At 47.2% G+C, this 21,167-nt stretch overlaps 1 protein-coding gene across 2 annotated transcripts in view; it reads right to left on the bottom strand.

Moving 5' to 3' along the window:
• LOC142291354 (connector enhancer of kinase suppressor of ras 1-like) overlaps positions 1-21,167 on the bottom strand; it is a 33,404-nt gene that overhangs the window by 639 nt on the left and 11,598 nt on the right. The window contains exons 4-5 of one of the 2 annotated variants that reach the window (XM_075335824.1): positions 13,968-14,024; positions 8,943-9,028 (exon numbers count right to left, since the gene is read on the bottom strand). In XM_075335824.1, the coding sequence (XP_075191939.1) occupies positions 13,982-14,024 (43 nt within the window). In that variant the 3' untranslated portion in view covers positions 8,943-9,028; positions 13,968-13,981. Of the gene's footprint in view, positions 1-8,942; positions 9,029-13,967; positions 14,025-21,167 lie in introns of those variants that run through there. The other variant, XM_075335823.1, reaches the window with a different exon arrangement.

Here is a 21,167-nt window from a genome sequence, read left to right as displayed (position 1 = left end):
ACCACGTATCCCCGTAATAATGTGATCTATACCCCTTACTTTGAACAACGAGGAATCCCCTTGGTGGCATTCCAAAAAATGTCGAGGAATTGTTTTTAAAGGTACTGGTATCTAGAGCTGTATTAGCGGCATTAATATCACGGACATGCTCACGCACCCTGCCTTTTAGTTCCCTAGTTGTGAGGCCTACATAAATAAGTGGGCATGGGCATGTGGCGTAGTATGTTACAGCCCTAGTCGTACAAGTGATGCTATGAGTAATCTTATACTTCTTATTACCGGATGAATCAATAAAGTCCGTGGCAGTTTCCACATTCGGGCACGCCACACACTTGCCACATGGTTTACAACCCCATTTTGGTCCTGGTAAGGATGAAAAAGGCTTCTTGACTATTGGAACATAATGACTGGATGTAAGAAGGTCCCCAATATTACAACTCTTCCTTGCTGTTACACTCATTTGTGGCATAATATATTGCTTCACAATAGGGTCCGTCATGAGAATAGGCCAAAAGTTTTCAATACACTGTAAAAAAGTGTTTAAAAGAACCAAAGTCCTCAGTGGTTGATACCTTTTAATGGCTAACTGAAAAGATGGTGATAATTGCAAGCTTTCGAGACTACTCAGGTCTCTTCATCAGGCATGGTATAACACAAAATCTGAAGAGTCACATATTTATACACAACAGGACATAGAATAGTGCAGCAAAGAAAAAAAAAAACAAGTTACATGAAACATAACTATCACTATGGCAGGGGGGCAAGCTGTTGTGGCCATAAATATTGCTGCACTTCAGTGTGAAAGAGGACAATAAAACTTTCACACTGAACTGCAGCAATATTTATGGCAACAACAGCTTGCCCCCCTGCCATAGTGATAGTTCTGTTTCATGTAACTTGGTTTTTTTTTCTTTGCTGCACTATTCTATGTCCTGTTGTGTATAAATATGTGACTCTTCAGATTTTGTGTTATACCATGCCTGATGAAGAGACCTGAGTAATTTCGAAAGCTTGCTATCACCATCTTTTCAGTTAGCCATTAAAAGGTATCAACCACTGAGGACGTCGGTTCTTTTAAACAATTTTTTATCTATACTGGCTAACACGGTACAAAGATATATTTTACCTGTATCAATACACTGTTGCATTAAACGCCAATGTGAATGGTAATCCATGACTAGCCTAACAGGACCAGAATCACTCTGCTTTCTAGGATTATACAAGAGATCATGCCGATTAGAATTCTTAGCTCTCTTATATGCATGATCAATAATTCGTTGTTTATACCCACGTTCCTTAAACCTTTTTTAATCACCAGCCTGGGTTTCAAAATCCACATCACTAGAGCATATTCTTCTAATTCTTAAGAATTGTCCAGTGGGTATCCCCTTTTTTATGTGTGAAGGGTGTGAGGATCCAGCATGGAGAAAGGAATTCACTGATGTTTTCTTGCGGTATACATCTGTTTGCAGAAAATTCCTTCTGTCACGTTTGATAATGACATCTAAAAACTCAATATTAGTAGCACTATACTGAAATGTCAGATGAATATTAAGATTATTCTCATTAAGTGCCCGAATAAAACCTTCCAACTCAACAGATGACCCATTGCAAATGAAAAAAATGTCATCAATGAAGCGGGTCCAAAATATGACCCGCTCCATTGACACCAAGGATTCATCGGAAAACAGCTCTCTCTCCTACAGCCCCAGGAACAAATTTGCGTAGGCCGGCGTCAGGCATCATTATTTAAGCACCACCTGCCTGAGCCTGTTCCACCCTCATCCATGTTTGCTGGTCTGGCACTGTGAGGGCCAGTTCTGACATTGTGCTGGTGTTTGTGGTTCTGCCACACACACTGGCACCAGGACTGCCCTTTTACTCGCAGTTGTCAGTCCTTGCAGCATGGGAGCGGTTCAGACATGTATCATGTAGGTGGTGGTTCTTATATAGTCCTGCTCATTATATGACACCTTAAGGTACGATAATTTATAACAGTGTAGGGACCCCCCTATAGAAATTTGCCGTGACGGGGCAGGGGGGCTCAAATCATTGATCATTTGCAAAAAATCTCATTGAATTGTTACAGTAGCAATGAATTTGTGAATATTACACTTTTTATTTTCTCATTGTTGCATGCCATTCATGAGCAGTGCTGGCTCCCCTCCTCTTTTCGTGTCTGCTACATTAAGGATGATTCAGACCTACAGTACAGACCAAAAGTTTGGACACACCTCCTCATTCAAAGAGTTTTCTTTATTTTCATGACTAAAAATTGTAGATTCACATTGAAGGCATCACAACTATGAATTAAAACATGTGGAATGAAATACTTAAAAAAAAAAAAAAAAGTGTGAAACAACTGAAAATATATCTTATATACTAGGTTCTTCAAAGTAGCCACCTTTTGCTTTCATTAATACTTTGCACACTCTTGGCATTCTCTTGATGAGCTTCAAGAGGTAGTCACCGGAAATGGTTTTCCAACAGTCTTGAAGGAGTTCCCAGAGATGCTTAGCACTTGTTGGCCCTTTTGCCTTCACTCTGCGGTCCAGCTCACCCCAAACCATCTCGATTGGGTTCAGGTCTGGTGACTGGAGACCAGGTCATCTGACGTAGCACCCCATCACTCTCCTTCTTAGTCAAATAGCCCTTACACAGCCTTGAGGCGTGTTTGGGGTTAAGGTCCTGTTGAAAAATAAATTATGGTCCAACTAAACGCAAACCGGATGGAATAGCACACCGCTACTAGATGCTGTGATAGGCATGCTGGTTCTGCATGCCTTCAATTTTAAATAAATTCCCAACAGTGTCAGCAGCAAAGCACCATCACACCTCCTCCTCCATATGTGACGCCCTGGACCCCAGGAGTCACAGGTCACTACACAAACACCTTACACCCCCTTCCCTGTACAGGTCACACCAGTCAAACATTAAACCCTTGTTGCCACCCTCCAGGGTTGATGTCCACACCAGGTGGGGCGGAGCCAGGCAGTTGGCTCCACCCACCGAGGAGTTCACAGGCTGGAGGCGGGAAAACACAGTAGCCAGTCCAGTGGTGGTCAAGGAGTCCAGTTCTGGGCAGGAGTGAGTGAGGAGTGAAAACTGTTTGTGTCTGGGTCACACCCCAGGCACTTCCAGCAAGGTCGGCAGACAGTGGTGGCAGCCTGCAGGAGTTGGCGAAGGTCAGCGGAACCATAGGACCGGGATCGGGCGGTACCGAACAGGGGAGCCGATTGATGCCAAGCACAAGGCAGGGTACTCAGACCCCGACTAGGCTTAAAGCCAACCTCTAGTCAAATTCTCTGATTGCGGTCTGGACCTCAGGGATTCATTCCCAACCAAGTACCGATTGAAAGCAACAGCCCAACCGTTCCGGATAAGTGCCACCGCCAAGGGCCAGAGATCCAAAGGACCAGCATCTGCGGGCAAAGGGGCTCCTCCGGCACGTATACGTCAGGGAGCGGACTACCGGTGCCCAGGCATTGGAGTCAACATACAAAACACAGGTGCAGGGAAACGACAGCCACCATCAACCCATCCAGGGAAAACACCGCAGCCGGCTGCGGGCCCCGTCCATCCAGCCGTTTGGTTTACCAGAAACTCTGTCCATCTGTGTGAGTGCACCAGTGCCATCCGCACCGCGCTGCGCCGCACCGCAACCCTGCGAACCCCATCCTATGGGAACCCAACTAGTCACCGGGCCCCAGGACCAACAGCCCCTACCCACGGAGGGGTCAACACCTAGCTGCTCCCCGCCATCGCTCCCCGGAACCCCGTCACCAGCAGCGGTGGTGCCCACCATCACCACAACCCGTGGGTGGCGTCACGAACTCTATCCATCCCAGAGCAAATCCAATTCCTCCCCTTTTCACTCGTGGGTGAGGAGCGCTGCTCGAGCCCCGGGTCCGGCCCACTCGAGCCACTGAGGAGAAGGCACCGGACCCGAGCGCGATCTCCCAGAGCAGCCCCCGCGACGGGGAACTGGCCCCCGCCCTCGACACATGCATCATGGTGGGAACCAGGCATGTAGAGTCCATCCGTTCACCTTTTCTACAAACACACGGTGGTTGGATCCAAAGATCTCAAATTTGGACTCATCAGACCAAAGTACAGATTTCCACTGGTCTACTGTCCATTCCTTGTGTTCTTTAGCCCAAACAAGTCTCTTCTGCTTGTTGTCTGCCCTTAGCAGTGGTTTCCTAGCAGCTATTTTACCATGAAGGCCTGCTGCACAAAGTCTCCTCTTAATAGTTGTTCTAGAGAGGAGACTGTGTCCAAACTTTTGGTCTGTACTATATATATATATATATATATATATATATATATATATATATATATATATATATATATATATATATATATATACACACATATATACACACATACACATACACATACACATACACACACACACACACACACACACACACACAGAGAGAGAGAGTAAGAACCCATCCGATCCAAATAGGCAAAGAAATAAAACCATAAATGTCCATAAATTACAAAACTTGAGACGTCAGAAGTGGCAAAGTGAAAAAGTATTTTACACACTGACATTTAGGCTATGTGCCCACGCTGCGGATTTTGCGCGGATTTTGCCGCGGATTTTCCGAAAATCTGCAGCAGCGGCACTTCCAAGCCATTTCAATGGCATTTTGGAAATGCTGTGTCCATGCTGCGGATTTTTCCGCGGCGGATTTGCCGCGGATTTTGATCCGGAAAAATCTGCAGCATGTTAATTATTGTTGCGGATTTTGGTGCGGATTTTGGGTATAGAATGGGGAAAAAAAAAAAAAAAATCCGCATCAAAATCCGCGGTAAAAATAAGGTGCGGATTTGCAGCGAAAGTCGCAGATTTTCATGCAGAAAAATCCGCAGGTACATTCTACCGTGGACACATAGCCTTAATGCTTCATACGAAAGCCTTTGTGTTAACAGCTTCAAGTTGCCTCCCATATGGAGAAACTAGGGGCATACATTGCTCAGGTGTGATTTGGCCCATTCTCCTGCACAAAAACTGTTCAAAGTCTGAAGGTCATGTGGGCTCCTATGAACTATGAGCTTTAGTTTGTTCTATAAATTTTCGATTGGATTCAGGTCCAGTCATTGGCTGTGCAATTGTAGCAGCTTTTTTTTTCTTTTCCTTTGAAAAAAAAATTGAGAGTTTCATGTCTGTGTTTTTGGAATCATTGTCTTGAAATATCCACCCTTGTTTTACCTTCATCATCCTGGTAGATGGCAGCAGATTCTTATCAAGAATGTGTCGCTACATTTGTCAATTCATCCTTCCTTGAACTATTTGAAGTTTGCCAGTGCCATATGCTAAAGAACAGCCCCACATCATAATGTTCCCACCTTCAGACTTCACTGTTGGTATGGTGTTTTGGGGTGATATGCAGTGCCTTTTGGCCTCCAAACATAGTGTGTATTATGGCATCCAAAGAGTTCAATTCTCCCTTGACAGGCTAGTCTAAATATTGTTGAGCAAACTTTAAGGCTGTGTGCTCATGTTGTGTTTTTATTTTAATGCATTTGTTAGTGCAGATTTGTCACAAAACTTGAAGGGAATCCTGATGCCAGCAATATCAATGAGAATCTTCAAGTGTCATACACACACTGCTAATTTGTAGCTTGCAGGTTTGGTACAAAAAAACCCCCCAAAACTGTAGCATGTGAATTCTTTCAGCATTTTTACAGCGTTTGATCACCCACTGACTTCAATGAAGACATTAAAAAAAAAAAAAAAATAACACTATAAAAACGTGGATTTGCTGCATTTTTGTACAGTTTTTTCCATGGTTTTTAGACATATAAAAAAGCAAAAAAGAAAATATCATTACTTACAGCAAGATGGAATTGCAGCTGTATATTGCTCAGGCCAAAAGACTACTACTACTCCAGCAGGATACAGCTAAACCCCCACTAGGTGGAGGCAACACAGGTGCAGGTGGAGCCATTCACACTCACTTCCAAATATGGAGGAGGTGATGGCTGGATGGTAAAACTGCACACTGGTGGCTTGCATAGAGCACTGTTCACACTAGCAGACGCACAGTCACAAACCCGCAGTTTATTAGGTGACGCCCATACTATTAGATCAGGCGGGCTGCCAAGCCGTACCCCCACTGCGCGCTACGTAGGGACAGAAACTCTGATAGCAAGGCCTAACAAAAAGGGGCCTGGCTGTATCCTGTGCAAAAACGTTTTTGAGGTTTTTGCTTGGCTTGGCAGCCCGCCTGATCTAATAGTATGGGCGTCACCTAATAGGCTGCGGGTTTGTGACTGTGCGTCTGCTAGTGTGAACAGTGCTCTATGCAAGCCACCAGTGTGCAGTTTTACCATCCAGCCATCACCTCCTCCATATTTGGAAGGGAGTGTGAATGGCTCCACCTGCACCTGTGTTGCCTCCACCTAGTGGGGGTTTAGCTGTATCCTGCTGGAGTAGTAGTAGTCTTTTGGCCTGAGCAATATACAGCTGCAATTCCATCTTGCTGTAAGTAATGGTTTTTAGACAGCAGCGAATGCTATAGATATGGATAATAAAAACCTATTTGGCCTCCGTTTCAATATGAGTGTCAAATTGCCCCTGGGCGTCCCCGGGGCACATTCCTGTGGTAACTTTTGTCCTGCACTGGTTACAGTTGTATTAAACATATTATAATGGTTGTGTGGTTATTACTTGATTATGCACCTTGGTCTGCTCATTTGTTTGCACTGGCTAAGTTCTCCCTTTGTGAGACTCCAATACTTTCACACTTAAGAGCAATTATTCACACACACACCCTGTTGACTTTCTTTTCGCTTTATATTGCTATTATATTGCGTTAAATATTATTTATACAACCACTGTGATGGTGTGATTCAGAAAATAATGATTTTTACATTGTGCCCTGGGTCTGTTTTTGGCATGCTACACATTCACCCATTTTCCATTTTTAAATGGATTTAATATGTATAAGCCATTAAATTGATGTACAAATAAAGGAATTTTACATCAATCGTTGGAGAAGTGAGTATCTTTATCTGTCAGATCTACAATTAATAGATGGAGAGAGTGGACCGTTTTTGATGCATGAATGAATGAATGAATGAATGAATTAAAAAAAAAAATCAAAGTGGAGTTCCCCCACCCTTTTTCTGATTACTAGCAAAGGTAAAGCAGACAGCTGCAGGCTGATATTATCAGGGTGAGAAGGTCCATGGTTATTGGGCCCTTCCCAGCCTAAAAATGCCAACTCGCAGGTGCCCCAGAAGTGGCACATCACAATAGAAGTGCCAATTCTGGCGCTTCGCCTCAGCTCTTTCCGATTGCAATCGAGGTAATGTTAGTGGGGGTTGATGTCAGCTGTGTAGTGTCAGCTGTCATCAAGCCCTGGTGTTAGTAATTGAGAGCTGTCTATTAGACCAGTGATTCCGATGTAGTCCACAAATGGAAATCTAAAAGACCTAAGAGAGAAATTAAAGCAAGACCCTGTCACTCATTCACAAATTTATTAGAAAGCAAAGTTCCATGCTTCCATGTAGTCTAGTGTTCCCACAATATTTCTCTAATTACCTGGATCAAAGGTAATGAAACCTGAGAATGAGGCGCCATAGGCTTTGAGCAGCAGCCAGTCCCAGCTCATGCTACGCATCAGGAGACCCAGGACACTGATTATGTCAGGAATATCAACGCTCATCACAGTGATTAACGGTGATGATCCTGATGTCACCGGTCATCAGTGTCCTGGATCTCATGGTATGTTGCTTAACCTGGATTAGCTGCTGCTCAAAGCGCATGGAGCCTTGTTCTGCGGCTCCAGGTAATCTGTGGTAATCTGAGGTCCCAGGCCTTTGATCCACGTAATCAAGCAAAGTCGTGGGAACCGCTGGACTAGGTCAGAGCAGGCAACTTTGCTTGCTAATAAATTGATAAAGGAGGGATAGTGTCTTATTTATGTTTCTCTTTTATGTATCCTTCCCTGGACCATTTCGGACCTGCATGGATTTTTTTTTTTTAAATAAAATGGTGAACCAGGGAAAGTGTAGGGGGAAGTGTATTTAAAAAAAAAAAAAAAAGTATATATGTGTGTGTTTATTTTCACTTACTGGGTTAGTACTGGGGATGTCTCAGACACCTCTCGTTTACTAACACCAGGGCTTGGTACCAGCTAACACTACACAGCTGACACCATCCAAAACTACCATCAACCCAAATGCCACCACACAAGGGCAATAAGAAAAAGCTGAGGCAAAGCGTCAGAATTGGCCCTGAGCAGGGCAGATCAAAATATTGTAGTGCGCCTGCGGAGGACCGCAGTGCCGGATAGCGTGCATGACGTAGGATGCGTCATGCACCCAGGTTTCAGAAGAATGAGTACAAAGATGGCCAAAAGAGGCGGCGCCAGACACAGAGAATGGAGACATCCATCCAACCGGTCTGCACCGCACCGCCCGTTAGGTATTATAAAGTGACTTTTACATTCTATACAGCAGCCTGATCTCTTATATACAGACTATTAGAATGCTGAATATAAGAGCGTGGTGGTGGCCACAGCTTATAGTTACTAAATCCGGTGACAAGTTCCCTTTAAAATGTAACGTTCCCATAAACTACACCATAGAGACACAAAAGACAGCATAAAAATTGCTGTCCGCTCCAGCTGCATTCTGACCTTCAAAAAGGTGTGAAAAATTCCTTTTAATAATTACTGTAACATGAAACCTGGATTATTTTGTCTCCATTATAAAAAAATACTGTATATTAAAAGATAATATTTACAGATATATGTTCATACTCTGGAAAGACCTTGGGCAAACACTTGGATCCTGCAAGGGTCACATCTGCATACGTAACGCCACTACAGGCTGGCACTATTAAAGGGAGTCTGTGTCTGCTTATTAACAGCTCAAAAACATTGAGTGAAGGTGAAATATATAGAAAATATTCCCATTCCATACCTTATGAAGCAGCTCTGCCAGCTCTACACACAGAGCAATAACATCCCGACTAGCGGAGTAGTCATTCAGGCGTGTGAACAGATACCTGGAGATAGAATACACAATGTAATTATACACAAAGTATACAATAACACACTGTGCAGAATTATTGGACTAGTGAGGATTTTGACCATATCATTTTTATACACATTTTCCAACTTTAAGCTGAATATAGTTGAATGCCAATTGCATGAAGCGGATCCGGTGATGTGTATTTGTGTAATGAGGGAGAATATGGCCTAAGGATATATACACCCTTTATACAAAATGGGCCAAAGAGCTGTAACTGACTCGAAAAAGTTCAAAATTGTCAAAAGTCTTAAAGGATGCAGCAGTCTTGACATTGCTATGATATTGAAGCGTGATTACAGATCCTTAAAAAGGTGGATCAGAAAAAGCAACACACATTAAAAGGGTTGTCAGATCCAAATCCACAACTCTTCATCAATTGTGCACTGGCAGGATTCTCCAGTGTCAGAGCCGAAAACGGAGGTCACATGGCCGCGACTACGCGATCTGCAAGAATCCAACTAGATGGGCGCAGCCTCACTAAATGCAAGCGTATTGAGTGAGGCTGCACTCATATAGTCAGATTCTGGCCGGGAGTATACATCGCATACTTGGAATCACTAACCGTGGTTCCCGACACTGACACCGGAGAATCCTCACAGCAACTGCCGACTTGTGGATTTGGATGGGAAAATCCCTTTAAACTGCTAAACATTTGGGAAAAATCAAACTAAGTTACCAGGAACCCATTATCCTCCAGTGCGGTCATATTCCAAAACTGCGTAGTAGGAGGCAGCACTTAAAGGGATATGCAAATGTAGCGCCCCTAACTATATCAGAGAACTGCATCCTGTCCTCCAGAGTGCAGGACCCAACCCCCGTTGTTACAGGTTCCCAATAACCAGTGTCACCCCATCAGCATTACAAATCCCAACCACACCTCACATCAAACCTGTCAGACACACCAGTGGGTTGGTCAAGCTGGAGTAGGGCCACCCACCTAGGGGTCAGGCAGACTGGTGGGAGAGAGGAAGGCAGTTGAGTGAGAGCCCTCAAAGAGTGAGGAGCTGGGAGTAGTAGCTCCCAGGGAGCGAGACCAAGGTTGGGTCGCAGACTGTGGAGCGGGACCACAGGAGTCGGGGACCGGTAGCAGGGACATTGGAAAGGGGTGTGACGGACATAGTCTTGGAGGACTATCGGCATCAGAACCCCAAAAGAACTTACCGGTACAGAGCACGGCGGAGTACAGGACCCTAGGTCAGGGGCAGGTTCCGCCGCCCTGATAATTAACCTGGGAGGGAGAGTATCTTCACAAACTTCCCTAAGAGCTCAGAGATTGAAGGCATCAGCATAACGCGGGGAATAGGGTTCTCCATAAAAGGCAACCCAACTGAAATCCCAAGTGCCAGCCATCAAGAGCACAGCTGCCCTACACACAGGTAGCGGGGCCCCAACAGCTTCATGCCAAGGGGCCACTAAAATTGTGCACGGAGGCAGAGTCCGGACTATCAAGTGACACCGGTGGGAGCGGACACCTGGACGGGCTCCCTGTAGTGACTGTGATGCACAGAGACTTCGGTTTATCTCCAGTGTGAGTGTCTCCTTTATAATCCTCATCCTGCACCACGACTACCCACAGTGAGTACTCTGTTCCCCTGCACCCTGCGCTCCCCAGTATCCACCAAAAACCCCAGAGCCCAGGGCCTTCCCTACTTGTGGAGGGACTGACACCTTGCTGCCCCAACACCATCTGCCCCGGTACTCCTTCCAGCAGTGGCGGTACTCCCATTACCGCAACCCGCAGGTGGCATCAAAAACTTCTCCCCTGTAAATAATCCCCCTTTCAAGGATTGGAGTGTTAGCCGAGCCCGGGTCCGGACCCTTCGAGGCAGCACCACCCCGAATCCGAGCACCCCGGTCTGCGCCGGGGCAGTACACGAACATGATTTTTCTTACAATCCAAGACACCCATGGCGGTTAAGACCCACCTGGAGCTTCATCAGAACAGGATGAACTGTGTCTGCAGGAAGGATTGTGGTGAGAGCGCTGGACTAATGTAATGGCGACTCTATTCGGAATTGGCGCCAATTCAGACATGTGACCAGGATGGGCAGCAGTTTGAGTTATATCATGGACACCATTTCATCTCATCCATGGAGAGTTCCTTTAAACGATTAAAAAAATAATGACCTGGTCCCTTCCTCACCTGACCTAAACCCTATTGAGAACTTTTGGGCCCTTCTTAAATGAGATATTTACGATGAAGGGAAACAGTCACCCATTTGTACAGAGTTTGGGAGGCCTTGATTGGCGCCTTTTAAATGTCAGAAATGTATTTTTGTACATTAAGTTGCATAATAATTCTGCACAGTAATAATTGGCCAATAATTCTACACACATTCTCCTAAGATAAATCTTCATTATTACTTTCTTAAATATTCAGGTTTATTAACCGTTTTGTTATGTCTGACAGCACTGTAGTTCTATAATAAAATGATTCATCAACCATGCATACTGCCAAATTATTGTGCACAGAGTATATATCAAGTGAAGTGATAGTCTCCATACGACACTGCTGTTTTGCTTTCTTCCCCATCACCACATTTTGAAAAATATAACCTTTTAGTTTTCCTATTTACGGTATATCAAAGTGAGTACACCCCTCACATTTGTGAATATTTCATTATAACTTATGGGATAACACTGAAGATAGGACACTTTGATACAATGTAAAGTAGTCAGTGTACAGCTTGTATAACAGTGTAAATTTGGGGTGCCCTCTAAATAACCAACACAGCCATTAATGTAAAAACCACTAGCAACAAAAGTGATTACACCCCTAAGTGAAAATGGCCACATTGTGCCCAAAGTGTAAATATTTTATGTGGCCACAATTATTTTCAAGCACTTCACTCTCTTGGGCATGGAGTTACTAGAGCTTCACAGGAGCCGCTGGAATCCTCTTCTGTCCTCCATGACGACATCATGGAGCTGGTGGATGTTAGGGACCTTGTGCTCCTCCACCTTCCATTTGAGGATGCCCCACAGATGCTCAATAGGGTTTAAGTCTGAGGACATGATGGCCAGTCCAGCCCCGCTACCCTCAATTACTTTAGCAAGGCACTGGTCATCTTGGAGAATTGTTTGGGGTCATTATGTTGGAATAGTGCCCTAGGGCCCAGTTTCTGAAGGGAGGGGGGGATCAGGCTCTGCTTCAGTGTGTCACAGTACATGTTGGCATTTATGGTTCCCTCAATGAACTATCGATCCCCATAGCCAGCAGCCCCCCAAACCATGACACTCTCACCACCATGCTTGACTGTAGGAAGACACACTCCCCATTCACACAGATCTTGTAACACTAATGAGTCACATGACACCAGGGAGGAAACATGGTCAATTGGGCACAATTTGGCCATTTTCTTTTAGGGGTGTGCTCACATTTGTTGCCAGGGTTTAAGCATTAATGGCTGTGTTGAGTTATTCAGAGGACACAGCATATTTACACTGTTATACAAGCTGTATACTACTTTACATTGTATCAAAGTGTCAGATCTTCAGTGTTGTCCCATGAAAAGATATACACAATATTTAGAAAACAGAGGTGTAATCACTTGATATACTGTAGATAACCATATTATTTGATTTTGGCTAGAGGTGCATTTTTTTTTTTTTTAATAATCAGGTCTAGTGATGGGCGAATAGTATCTATTCAAGTTCAGATAATAGTTACTGAATTCAGAGTCTATTCCAGTATTCTTCACGACAAAAAAGAAAATGCTCAGGTTCCCCACTGACTTACATTAGGTTCATTATTCGTGACGAATACCGCCATAGTAGTTAGGGATTAGTTACGAATAATCCAAACATGAATAGTGACTATTCGCCCATTACTTCCCTTTTGGGATATATAATTTGATAATACACAATAATTTTTAATGGGAAAATTGATTAAGAGCACTTCTGCCGTTGCTTAGTAAAGGGGTTCTCCAGTCTAAAGAGCCAATTCTGCAATGTCTGTGGATGCAGAAGTGCGAGAGTAAGATGCACACAGCGTCATGATACCTCTACATTCCCTGTGCCATTGGGCAGTCATGTATACGATTCATATAGCTGCGGTCACATGCCAACTAGTCGTATTTGGCATCTCACAATTTTCTTCTACTGAGAGAAGCTCAATAACACAAGTTGGCATGTGAGCATAAGCATGCAAACATATTTGTTATCATGTTCAGTAAGAAATTAATAAAATAATTTGAACTGTTCCTTAAATTCTAAGTTTATTCCTAGAGGTTTTACATTTACCACTAAAATTTATATAATGAAAAAAAAAAAAACCTTAATTTGGTATGGCTGTAACCACACTGACCTACAGAATCATTTGTGGGTAGAGATGAGCGAGTACCGTAATATTCGTATTTGCGATACTCGTACGGAGTACTTTGTAACACTCGCATATTCGTTTCGAATAGCGAGTACAATGCAAGTCAATGGGAAATGTGAGTCATTTCTACTGGAGTCCAGCAGCAAATTACTCGCATTTCCCATTGACTTGCATTGTACTCACTATTTGAAACAAATACGTTAGTATTACAAAGTACTCGTTACGAGTAAAGCAAATACGAATATTAGAAAAACTCGCTTATCTCTACTTGAGGGTTATTCTTACAGCAAAATGAATACTGTAAAATCAAAATGTAAACAATGGCACAATTGTGTTTTTTCACCATTACATTATATGGTAAAATTAATATGGCATTTCCCAGCCCACATTCAGCAATATCCGCATTTCTTCCTGTTTATTGCGATCAGCAGGAAGTTTGGAAATGTTACTATAAGCACTATTTGCACTGGGGGTGAGTAATGTTGATTGTAACTACGGTATGTACACAAATGTGGCAATATGAAACGTGTGCTTTGGAGCCTCAATTCAATGTTGGTTTCTAGAATACGCAGGAAATAAGAATTATTCTTACCGTTAATTCGGTTTCTAGGACCTTCCACGACAGCATAGGAGGTTGTCTCTCCACGCCCTAATTGGGACAGGAAGCACAGAGAGGTTAAAAGGACCCTCCCACCTCCCATAGCCAGTGTCTTACAAAGAACCCATAGCATATGAGAAGTACAAACACATCCAGGAACATCGAGGATAAGGGAGGGAATTACGTGCTGTCGTGGAAGGTCCTAGAAACCGAATTAACGGTAAGAATAATTCTTATTTCTCTAGTCCCTTCCACGACAGCATAGGAGGAATACCAACGAATTGATACCTAGGGGGGGACCACATCCTGCAGGACCTTCCTGCCAAAAGCCAAATCCCTGTTGGAATCCAGATCCAAACGATAATGCTTTGTGAAAGTATGGAGGGAAGACCACGTAGCCGCCTTGCAGATCTGCTCAGGAGAAGCCCCTGCCCGTTCAGCCCAGGAGACAGAGGTAGCCCTGGTGGAGTGCGCCGTAAATCCAGTAGGCGGAGACAGATGCTGAGCGAGGTAGGCGTCTCTAATAGCCCGCACAATCCAGTTGGCGACGGTACTTTTAGCCACCTTCTTGCCCTTATTTCGACCAAAGGGCTGTATGAATAGGTTATGATCAATACGCCAAGGTGCAGTAATAGCTAGGTAGTGCAACACCGTCCGACGAACGTCCAAAGAATGGAACACTTCCTCCCCCGGAGTCCTAGGATGCTGACAGAAGGAAGGCAGGACGATGGACTGAGAACGGTGAAAATCCGAAACCACTTTGGGAAGGAAGGAAGGATTCAGCTGGAAAACAAATGCTGTCATCTCTGACGGTCAGGTAAGGCTCCCGAATAGACAATGCTTGAAGTTCCCCGACTCTCCGAGCGGACGTAATAGCCACGAGAAAGGCAGTCTTGTGAGAGAGAGAACGGATGCTACAGGAGGACAGAGGCTCAAAGGGTGACTGAGATAGTCCGGTAAGTACCACATTGAGATCCCAGCGAGGTGTCAGGACCCTCTGACGCGGACAGTCTACTAGCGGACACGAAGAAACGGCGGATCCAGCGATGATCTGCCAGAGCCATGTCAAAGACTGCACTGAGTGCTGAGACCTGCACCTTCAGGGTGCTGGGCCGAAGGCCTAAGTCCAATCCACTCTGGAGGAAGTCGAGAATCTGCGCAATGTTAGGCCGGAGCGGGTCAGGAGGCCGGGAACCACACCAGGAGGAAAATCTCATCCAGATTTTATTGTAAATACTATTAGTCCCCGGTTTACGGTTGCTCTGTAGAGTAGCCACGACCTTGTCAGAAAGTCCTTGGGCCTTCAGTGCCCGGGCCTCAGAAGCCAGGCAGCCAACTAGAGTTTCTGGGGGTCCGGATGGAATATCGGACCCTGAGACAGTGGGGTCCGAACCCAGGAGGACCGGTCCGTCGATCCCGAGAGTCAGGATCAGGCTGTACCAACTCTGCCCTGGCCACAGAGGAGCTACCAGGATAGTTGCGGCTCCGTCGCCTCTGATCTTCCTCAGGGTTCGTGCTAGAAGAGGAATTGGGGGGGGGAAGGCGTAGGCGAGGCAAAAGGACCAAGTGTGGCAGAAGGCATCCACCCCCAACGCATTGTCCTGAGGGTTCAGGGAGAAAAATGTTGCGACTTTGCGATTTCTTGCTGAAGCAAAGAGGTCCACCTCTGGAGTACCCCATCTTGCCACCAGAGAGCAGAACACCGCTTGGTCCAGACTCCACTCCCCTGGGTGAACATCCCGACGACTCAGGAAATCTGCCTGAAGGTTTAGGGATCCCTTTAGATGGACTGCAGAAAGGGATAGCAGGGACCGTTCTGCCCAGTGGAAGATCCGGGAGGACACAGACTTCAGGGCGCCCAATCGTGTACTGCCCTGACGGCGGAGATGTGCTACCGTGGTGACATTGTCTGAGTAGACCAGGACGTGAGTGTCCCGGACGAGATCCTGAGCCGCAAGGAGGGCTTCCCTGACTGCCCTGAGCTCCCGGTAGTTGGAGGATTGGGAGCTGACATAAGGACTCCAGACCCCCTGAAATGGGGAGTTTGCCACCATAGCACCCCATCCCCGCAGGCTGGCATCGGTTGTTAGTGTAACCAGGGGCGTCTGAGTCCAGGCAACCCCCACCTTTAGGTTGTTGGGATGCAGCCACCAGAGAAGGGATGAGGAGACGGTCCCTGAGAGGCGAAACAGTTTGTTCAGGGAGGACGGGAGTCTGGCCCAATGCGCCAGGATATGATCCTGTAGACAACGAGAGTGGGCCTGAGCCCACATGACTGAGGGAATGCAGGACGTCATAGAACCTAGAGCCGACATAGCTGCTCGAAGGGTCGGGCGAGCCGGTCGGCGAAGCTTTGATATTTTGGTTAGCAGGGTCAACCGGTGGCTCCCCGGGAGAAAGGATGCCTGTCTGTCGGAGTCCAGCAGCACCGCGAGAAACTGCAAAGTGGAGGAGGGTTGCAACTGTGATTTCTTGAGATTGGGGATCCAGCCCAAGGAACGAAGAATGCTTAAGGACTTCTCCACATGGCTCCGGAGGATCTGAGCGGAGGGAGCCACGAGAAGAAAGTCGTCCAAATATGGAACCAGACAGATACCTTGCAATCGTATGAAGGCGAACCACCTCTGCCATGATCTTTGAAAAGATCCTTGGAGCCGAGGAGATCCCGAAGGGAAGTACGTTGAATTGGAAATGAAGCACCTCCACCCCGTGCAGAACCGCAAACTTGAGGTATTGCCTGTGACACGGATGGATGGGTACATGGAAGTAGGCGTCTTTCAGGTCTATTGAGGCCATCTGGTGGTGCAGACCTATCAGTGGGATAGCCGATCTCACAGACTCCATCTTGAAACGCCGGTATCTGACCTGCCGGTTGAGACGCCTCAGATTGATGATAATCCGGACATCGCCAGACGGCTTTTTGACAAGGAAGAGACGGGAGTAGTGGCCTACTCCTCCTTCCTGACTCGGGACTGGGGAAACGACCCCCGAATGCATTAGCTCCTGAATCTTCGAGTACAGGAGGGCCTGTGAACCCTGCGCCAGAGCCGTGACTCGGAGGCCTGGTAGAGGGGGGGAGATGAATTCTATTAATAGACCCTCTGAGACGATCTTCAGGACCCATTGGCAGGAGGTGATGGACCGCCACTGGGGAAGAAGAGCCGAGAGTCGTCCCCCTACCCGATCCGAGTCATGGTTTGTCTTGCTGAGGACGTTGTTGATGGGAAGGGATGAGAATGTTTCTCCCTCTTCCCTTAGGGTAGCTCCACCGGCCCGACTTCCCTTTCCCCCTGGGCTGGGAGGACTGAGGCATCGAGGGGCGAAAGGACCGCTTCCTGGAGGGCTTAGGATCCGGCAAGGCCTTACAATCATTCGCCTTGTCCAGAATGTCATCCAGGGCAGGCCCAAACACCAAATCCCCTTTAAACGGAAGGGAGCAAAGTCTCATTTTAGAGGTGGAGTCTCCACTCCATGCCTTAAGCCAGAGGGCACGTCTGGCAGAGTTAGACAAGACCGAGGTCCTGGCAGCCAGGCGGACAGACTCCACCGAGGTATCCGCCAAAAAACTGGTAGCTTTCCTAAGTAAGGGAAGGGATTCTAGCAACTCCTCCCGAGGGGTACCCTGGGAAATATGAGCCTCCAACTGGTCGAGCCACCTAAGTAGGGACCGGGAGACACAAGTGGAGGCAATATTGGCCTGAATGGTAGAAGACAAGGCCTCCCAGGATCGCTTCATGAGGCCCTCGACCTTCCTATCCATCGGATCTCTAAGCTGGGAAGTATCTTCAAAGGGGAGCGCCGTTTGTTTAGCAACCCTGGCCACCTGCACATCCACTTTGGGAACCTCCCAATGCAACCCAGAAGCCTCCAGGGAAAATCGGCGCCTGGGGTCACCCCGGAAACGCTTCTCAGGAAATTCCCATTCCTGAGAGACAATATCCAGAATATTGGCATGAACAGGAAACCCTAATTGTTTGACGGTTTTCAGTCCAGCGAACATTTCATCCTGGACCGAGGGAAAAACCTGCACTTCCTCTAACCCCATAGTGCTCCTAACCGCCCCAATAAGATCCCCCAAATCTTCTGAGGGGAAAAGGAAGGACTGGGCAGACCTCCCGGAGGAAGAACCCTCGTCGGGACCCTCCGAGGCGGAATCAGCATCCTCATGATCAGACGGGGCTGACTGGAGTTTCCTTTTCTTTGGGGTAGAAGGGCCAGGAGCAGGGAGGGAGGCTAGTGAGGCCTGAATCTCCTGTTTCATCATGGACCGAAGCTCGTCTACCAGGGACGGTTGTTCAGCCCTAACAATCTGGTCCGTACACTGTTGGCAAAGCTTCTTATCCCAAACTGCAGGGAGCTTTTTTATACAGACTGGACACTTTTTAATCTTTTCAGTCTTTTCATAGCGGTCAGGCTTGGCAGGCTTATCAGATTTCTCAGACTTCTCTAATGTGTCACCTTTGTCAGATTTTTTAGCAGGCTTGTCCTCCTGGAAAACACAGACCAGAAGGAGCCATAAACACCAGCCTGAGACTATGCATAAGGGACCACCCCCCTCCTTACTTACTGCGGCATGGGGAACACTGGGCTCTGCAGACGCAGGGGAAGACATGTCAGTGAGCACAGTAGAATTCCTTACCATGATTCTGAAGTCTTCAGGGCGGCCTTTATGCAGAAAGGCCTGCCCTCCCCAGTGACAGGGAACGTTCCCCGCCTCTCGTATCAGGTCCCTGACAGGCCGTGGAAGCGACGGCGAGTCCGTCACGCTGCCTCCGTGACCGGAAGTGCCCGGACCGGAAGGTCGCGAGACCGGAAGTCCCGCCCGCGGCAGCACTTCCGGGTCGTACTGCAGCGTGCACACAGGAGGCGGTCGGCGGCTCAGGGAGGACGCCGGCCGGGGAGCTACACAGCCCGCATCACCCCAGAGGAGATCCGGAGGGCTGGAGCAGCGGTCCCTCACAGCGTGAGGGAACAGTATGGGAGGAGCGGCGAAGGCCCGTCCGATACTGCCCGGCTAAGGTAGGGGAAAAAAAAAAAAAAATATATATATATATATATATATATATATATATATATATATAATTGCCTTATTCTGTCTGTCTGTCTGTCTGTCTGTCTGTCTGTCTGTCTGTCTGTCTGTCTGTCTGTCTGTCTGTCTGTCTGTCTGTCTGTCTGTCTGTCTGTCTGTCTGTCTGTCTGTCTCCAAAATTGTGTCCGTACGGTGACACAAAGCTGATTGGCCGCTGGGCTCACCATGGCTCCTCCCCCCGCACGCATTGGCCGCTCGCCTCGCCTCGGCTCGTCCCCCCGCACGGATTGGCCGCTCGCCTCGCCTCGGGTCCGCCCCCCCGCACGGATTGGCCGCGACTCAGACACACACTCAGACGCACACTCAGACGCACACGCACGATGGGGAGTGCTCAGCATGGGGGATGGAGCACGATGGGGAATGCACAGCATGGGGGATGGCGCACGATGGGGAATGCACAGCATGGGGGATGGAGCACAATGGGGAGTGGGGATTGAGCACGATGGGGGGTGCGCAGCATGGGGGATGGAGCAAGATGGGGGGTGGACCACGATGGGGGGTGCACACCTCCCCCCAAAACACACACACACACTGCCACACACGCACTGCACAATACACCACACACACACTGGGAACCACAAACACCGCCCTACACAGACACCCACACAACGCCGCAGACACACAACACCCAAACACCGCGGCACACACAAATATACGCACATACCGCACAACACACACATTGCACAAAACATACCTCCCCCAAAACACACACACACATACACAAACCGCGCAACACACATACACACAACGATACAGACACACAGCGCTCCACAAATAACGACACACAACGCAACACACAAACAACACCGCTCTCACCCCCCGCTACACCCAGACAACGCCCAGAACATGTACAGCCCCTACACAAACACTTGGTAACTACACAAAACAATATCATATATATATATATATATATATATATATATATATATATATACACACACACACACACACTGCAGTCCGCCGGCCACCACAGCATAGGAGAAAAACAAAACCTCTCCATGCCCCATGGGGACAGGAAAGACACTGGCTATGGGAGGTGGGAAGGTCCTTTTAACCTCTCTGTGTTTCCTCCTCCTATGCTGTTGTGGAAGGGACTAGAGAAATCTACAGTACATCAGCGTATTAACCCCTTCACAGCAGATGACGTAAGGCTATGTGCGCACTAGGCGTTTTTGCCGCGTTTTTAGCGGCGTTTTTTACCGCGTTTTTGTGCTGAAAACGCAGTGACATTGCTTCCCCAGCAATGTCAATGGGTTTTCATAAGTGCTGTCCCCACACAGCGTTTTTTTTTAGCTGCGTTTTTGTGGTGACCACAAAAACGCAGCATGTCAATTATTTCTGCGTTTTTCACTGCGTTTTTCACTCATTGAATTCAATGAGATGTTAAAAACGCAATGAAAAACGCATATAGCCGCGTTTCTATGACTAAAAACGCAGCTATACACGCAAGGGGTGGGCACTACAGTGACGTGTACAGGAAGAGGATTCCTTCTGTTGGTAAACACAGAAGCATGAATCCTCCCGGTACCGTCACCGCTGCGTCCACCTCCCGTCCTGTGCATGTCAGCTCCGTGCGGCGCCATGTCTGGGCGGGAGGTGGAGGCAGCGGCGAAAACCAAAGTGAACAGTAGAAAAATAAAAAAATGTCATATATACTCACCTGTCTGCAGGGTCCGGTGCAATGCCCGCTCCCATCTCCTCCCGGTCCCGCCGCTCTGGCTGTGTGCAGTCTCCCCGGCCGGCAGGACCTTGCTTGCAGGACCTGGCGAGGGATCACCTGATGCAGTCACCTGACGCATCAGCTGATCGTAGTCTCGCCGGCTTTTTCCTGCCCGGCCGGCTATCAGCTGATCCTGCCGTCAGGGGACTTCATCAGCTGGATCAGCTGATTACCGGCAGCTGCTGCAGCGATCGGACGGGATCATACTCCTGTCCAATCGATCGCTCCAGGAGCTGCCGGTCATCAGCAGAGCACATAAGTGAGTATTATTATTTTTTTTTTCTACTGATGCATCAGCTGATTGTATAACCGGCTTTTATACAATCAGCTGATGTGTGATGTGATTCAGGCTTTTGAACCTGACACATCATCTGATCGCTTTGCC

Source organism: Anomaloglossus baeobatrachus, chromosome 2 (assembly GCF_048569485.1).
Source record: "Anomaloglossus baeobatrachus isolate aAnoBae1 chromosome 2, aAnoBae1.hap1, whole genome shotgun sequence".
In the NCBI taxonomy this organism is placed as follows: domain Eukaryota; kingdom Metazoa; phylum Chordata; class Amphibia; order Anura; family Aromobatidae; genus Anomaloglossus; species Anomaloglossus baeobatrachus.
This window is presented reverse-complemented; position numbering and strand designations above follow the sequence as displayed.